Below are 5,584 nucleotides of genomic sequence, written 5' to 3'. Positions count from 1 at the left end.
GTTTCTCGTATAGCCAATTATAGATGAAATTTTTTTGAATGTTATTAATCTTGATATTCGACAAAAATTCCAAAATTCCTATCATTTTTTAAGTTTTTTGGGTTATTAAGTGATTAGGAATAATACAACATGGTCGACCCCTCCGTGTACCGTTATCTATCTTAAAAATTTCATGACTTTAGTCCTGTTGTAAGTTTTCAAGTACTCAACCAAAGTTGATTTTAAGCTTCTAATTTTAAGCTACAGTTTTTTGCAGACAATTAGTAGAAATTTTTGTTTTGCTGGTAATTTTTTTGCGTTCTGAGAAGAAACAGATCCCTGAAAAATAGTAAATAAAGGCTCCAATCAGTTGAGAAACTGTATACAAAGTGGCCAGTGCATAGTCGGCTGTCTTCAATCGCTCACACTCTTTACTGGGATTATACGTTTTAACAAATATACTGTCGCTTTCAGAAGCATGTGGGTTTTGTAGGGTTTCGTAATATAATAGAGGGCTACCTAAGTTGAACAATCGCATCAGGAAAAATGTGATAGAAAGCAACCCGAGAAGGACTTTGTCATCTAGGGTGCGGGTCAAGTCTCGCCAGGAACCTCGTTCAGTAATAGTAAGAGGGGACAGTTCTAACTTTTCGCCCACTTTTGGGTCCAATTTCTGTATCACAGTTGCTGCTTCCTTGCGTTTACCAGAAATTAATAGAAATCTGGGAGTTTCAGGGCACAAAAAGGATATTAAAAAGAATGCGATAACTATAAGGAGATCTTTTCTGCATGAGTTTTCGCTCCCTTATTTGATATGGTCTCCAATAGTTTAGTGTCGAAATTGCCTTCAGCAGTTAAGATACAACAGGTGTCAGTAATAATAATGAAAATGAACAGAAATCGCCAATTCAACGCTTGCCTTTCAGTGCCTGAAGAAAAATAATTAGTTTTGACTGAAGATGCTGTTTGAGAAACATTCAAATATAAATCTTAGTTTTTTAATCAAATTTGATCTCAAGTTTTTAGACAACTTACATGAACTTACGCGGTGAAAACTACCTACCCGCACGGAAGATTCACATAAATAATAGATCATTTGCTATTTCTGATCGGAAAAACCGGAATCAGGCGCTTTGCTCGGACCCCAAGTTCTTGATCGTCCTACCCAAGCCAGCTCTGATCATATCAGCTTGAGTCCCGCGCAGGGGGTAAAAATCTGGAAGCTACTGGAAGCTACTCTATGAACTGGATAAAGTATGAACTGGATAAAATCTGGAAGCTACTCTATGAACTGGATAACATAATTTGGGTCTGGATTGTCTAGTACCCCCAATGTGCGACTCAAGTCTGACTCAAGCTAGATTGGGTCGCGAACACAGAAGATTAAGTGCCCAAATTTTAGTTTGCAGAAAAGATCTCCCTATTGGCAACGCTGAAGAGAGAACATAAATCCTCCATCCATAGTCTTCATTTGGCACCAAAACTAGTCCAGTAATGGCAGCATACGTCACTCCCACATAGTGTAACAAGAAGATTATCATACATGCTTTACTTCTGTACTCTGGACCCACAACCTCCGTTGCGTAGGTGTAAGCCACGTGGAATCCCCCCATAGACAAACCAATCAACAGTCGGATTACGTAAATTTGGATAACTGATTGTGCAAATGCACTTGCCACCACAAACAGCGCCGATAATAAGGAGCAAGCTTGTATAACTCGTTTACGTCCTGAAATGAATTTGCGGCTACTCAATTTGTAAAATGTAAAACTCAGATTGACACTAAAATTGCTAACGAAGGGTTTGAAACACAAAAAAATAGGAATTCTGGTGGAGAAATAAAGATCCACGAACTTAAAATCTTCATTTCATTGCGGAAATGCTGATTCTGTGTAAAAAATTGAGCCAAATCGTCTCAATAAATTATGATAAATTCATGTTTCTGACTCTAATGGCCAACCTAAATTCTAAACTTGTGTTCATGTTAGTCATTGACCTCAAACATTAAAATGATGAAAAACGTAATATAACCGACAGATTTTTGGCAAGTTGAACTTTATACGCACTATTTTTTTTGCTTTGCAGAATTTGAAAAACTCGAATTAAAAAACGAGGTCAAGGTTAAATAAAGGGGCTTTTAGAATCATTTCAGATACATATAAATTGGGTGCGGATCGGATTTATTTTAACCATGGAGACTATTTTACAATCAGAGAGAAAACGAGAAGCGATTTTATAATAATTTTATTGAAACTTTTTAAAATGAGGCAAAGATTTTTGGGGTTTTCACCAATGTCGGTTGTTCGCCAAGGATAAACACCTAGTTTAATTGACTTGTGTAAGGCCTATCAATAGATTTTGATTATGAGGAAACCTATTCTGTCCAAAAACACCTTCGATTGGTGCGTTCATGTGGTCATTCAAACGAAAGAGCAAGGACAGTAATTAGATACATATCTTAGATGGTTCACATAATGAAATTTTAAAAAAAGCAATAGTTGCATGATGTACCCTGAAGTTCGTATAGTTTTGATCTTAAGCCCATCATCTAAATGAGCATTTCAAATTTTGAAATCAGACCATAATTTTAGTTATTTTTATTTAGAGAAAATAAGAATATTATTTCTTTTCTGAATTTGCCAAAAATATGCCTTTTCGATCACGCATACATTGCGCATTGATCAATGCTAAAGAGTTAAATATTGCAAACAGATATTATAACACAGGAGAAACCAATTCAGAGCACGATTTTGGATAATCATGACAAACAGTAAGCACACAAAAATGGGGATTTTATTGTTCTTACTCATATCAGGTTTAAAACTGATTTTGCATTGAAACTGTGTCCCCAGAAGCCTAAATTCGGTTAAGTGGCCAGTTTACTAAACAAAGAGATCTTGTTGTCTGAAACCTTTTTTGCTTTTTTTTATTCATTAGAGCATCATTATCATCTAATATGTAAAATTTGTGTTTTCAGAAAAGAAGATCTGTTTGTGGTAATCTGGCCACGCAACCAAATCGTAGCTTCTGAGGACACATTTTTAAATGCAAAAGCAGATTTAAACCTGATGTGAGCAAAATAAAAACATCAAATTGAGCGCGCGTAATTGAGTAATTTGCGGACCAAATCAGTTTTGAAAATGATAGAATTGATATATTAAAAAAACTATTGATTAAAAATTCATTAAAACACAATAGTCTGTTTTTAAAGGCCTTTCTAATTGCTTTGACAATTAATATCGCGAGCAATTCAAAGTACTGGAACAATCTTGCTCTGATCCATTGTTGACAATGATTTTTTTATTATTTTATAAACGTAACTTATCCTCTCATTTTATGCGACTTCCTCGATTGCTTCGCAACAGAGAGGTCAGCTAAAAAATGTGTTTTTTGGTTATAAAATTGTTTGATCCATTTGATTCATATTGTATTTGAAGTGTTTTCTTTTCAATTTACTAGCACAGAGGATTTATTCTGTGGGGTAATGCTTAATTATTTAACCAATCCAAATTAGTTTTGTTTGTAAAGTTTTGCTTAACTCTTTTTTCTCGATCAAGTATATGTTTTGTGTGCTTCATTTATGTTTGTCATTGTGATATTTGTAATCCCCGCCTACTGGGTAAACTAATTAAAAACACGATGTATGAAAAATGCCTGGATTTGTTTTTGATCTGTAAAAAAAGTCTAAATACTCATTTCGGAAATTTGTTGTGCCTGGTCTTGTGGTTTTTGACGTGGGAGAGTGCAAAAAAATTAAGAGAATTGCATATGACTTTTGTTCGACTACATTGAAGTTTTTTTCTCGCTCGTGGTGCATTACGCGACTCGTCCATGCTTCAGAACATAGCTCCTTTATGGCGCAGAATTGGTGCATCTATATTGCAGACTTGGGCTCGGTTGAGTTGCAGTTTATGGTCCTTCTAGTTTGCAGGTTCTTATTGCTCGTTTAAAATTTCGCAGCCTGAGTATTTAAGCATCGTACCCCCTGTTCCTGTTCAAAAACGACCTGCGTCATAAACGTAGGTCGTTTTTGATCAGACGTATAGCTCAATTGGCCTGGGACTACTTTTCAGTTAGAGAGTTTGCCGAAAAAGTGTTTTTGCCAAAAAAGTGTTTTTGCAAGCGTTTAGAGATGCAAGAGTTAATCTGGCCTGCACAAGTTTATAGTTTTAATTGACAAAGGCCAGTTGAAGTCATATATGTGATTGAATTACGTTTACCGTGCTTGTCAGCAATCGGTCCCGACACCTGTGCACCCACAGCCATTCCCGTGAACAAAGCTGACGTCAGCAGAGCTTCCTCAACAGAAGTGAGTTCGAAGTCACAATACAACTCCGCTCCCAATAAGTTCACAACCTCTATCTGGCCATGAACTGAGAAAGCCGTCAGACTGATTGCACAAATGATCAAGATGTGCGTTATGTTGAAGCCAGTTTTGGATAAAGCTTCGTCAATTTCCATTTGGCTATTTTTGTCGTGGCTGCTATCGTCTTGTTCCGAGTCTTGAAAGGATTACACCACCAAATGAGAATATTTTCTTAAAAATTATGGATTGTTTTATCAATCCCTTGGGCTACCTTATTGACTATTGCAATACAGATAATGAACTTGACAAAATGTAAAAATATCACTGAGCTTAACAACTCAACATAGAAACATGGTGATATTTTTCTTATATTTTGTTTGTTTAACAAACTCTATAAAACTCTATGTTAACAACCTGGTCAAATTAACAATTGATTCTCTTAGTTCGTGAAATAAAGTAAAGCAAATTTTCCAAGTGTTGGCATTTGTTTTGTAATCCTTAATGATTTACTAACTGAATGAATTCTGCAAGTTGCAACATTTCTATGCACGCAAATCTAAAATGGTACCACCTAATACAAAGAAAAATTTTCATGTATATTTCTCTAATTTTTTTATAATCTTAGTATTAACTTTTTGATGCTCACTTTAAACAAATTATTTGCCTCCTCACCCATGAAAATACCACCAATTTTGGTCCTGAAATTTGAGTCCCTATTTTCACAGTTAAATTGTCAAAAAGTTAAATTCCTTTTTTGGCAAAAACCAGCAACTTCTTCGAATGATGCTCGAAAAGAACCCAAAAGAATGCTTGAAAAAAATCTGAAGTGAATCATTAAATAATTATAAAGACACTCAACTTTCATTTTGGTGGTGTAATTGACTTTTTTCGTCTTTCACAACAAGCGGGTCCTTCATCGAGTTTTCGGTAGGCACCACAGTTTCAGACTCAGGGGAAGCCATTGATTCTTATTTAATCGTTTTTATAAAGCCTGTTTCAAAATTGTATAAGGAAAAACATATTTGCTGTCTGATAAAACTGGCATACAAAACATTCAAGTATAACTTATTTACTAGCCAAATAATGGAATGCTTTGAAATGACATTTTCAACACGTGTTTTCAGTTTTTGTGTTCGCCAATGAAAGCACAAGTTTTCAATGGTATTTGGAGCAAAACTGCAGTTAAACAAATGGAGCAAGTGTTATATAACAAAAGTAGTTTCAGCGAGTAGTAGTTTTCATTGTCACACATAACTATGCATGTGCTCCAAACTGTTTAAACTGTTTAAATGGAATATA

The 5,584-nt window shown here is 35.2% G+C and overlaps 1 protein-coding gene across 1 annotated transcript; it reads right to left on the bottom strand.

Annotated features, from left to right (window-relative positions):
* Positions 1-235: 235 nt before the first annotated feature.
* LOC142345103 (synaptic vesicle 2-related protein-like) lies at positions 236-5,533 on the bottom strand. Its single transcript, XM_075397188.1, has 4 exons — positions 5,169-5,533; positions 4,200-4,481; positions 1,404-1,708; positions 236-751 (listed from the first exon to the last, which is right to left on the bottom strand). Exons 1-4 carry the CDS (start codon positions 5,245-5,247, stop codon positions 236-238), a joined length of 1,182 nt encoding a protein of 393 aa, XP_075253303.1. The 5' UTR covers positions 5,248-5,533.
* Positions 5,534-5,584: the final 51 nt, after the last annotated feature.

The sequence above is a fragment of the Convolutriloba macropyga genome, chromosome 8 (assembly GCF_964194025.1).
Source record: "Convolutriloba macropyga chromosome 8, txConMacr16.3, whole genome shotgun sequence".
Classification (NCBI taxonomy): domain Eukaryota; kingdom Metazoa; phylum Xenacoelomorpha; order Acoela; family Convolutidae; genus Convolutriloba; species Convolutriloba macropyga.
The sequence above is the reverse complement of the archived record's forward strand: the minus strand, read 5'-3'. Positions and strand labels throughout refer to the sequence as shown.

Bases quoted from the DNA above. Each gene is read 5' to 3' on its own strand.
- LOC142345103 (XM_075397188.1), bottom strand. From the start codon at position 5,247: ATGGCTTCCCCTGAGTCTGAAACTGTGGTGCCTACCGAAAACTCGATG. The intron at 1,709-4,199 runs GTAAACGTAATT...AATTCATTTCAG, and splicing joins ACCGATTGCTGACAAGCACG to GACGTAAACGAGTTATACAA. The intron at 752-1,403 runs ATAGGGAGATCT...AAAGATCTCCTT, and splicing joins TTCTCTCTTCAGCGTTGCCA to ATAGTTATCGCATTCTTTTT.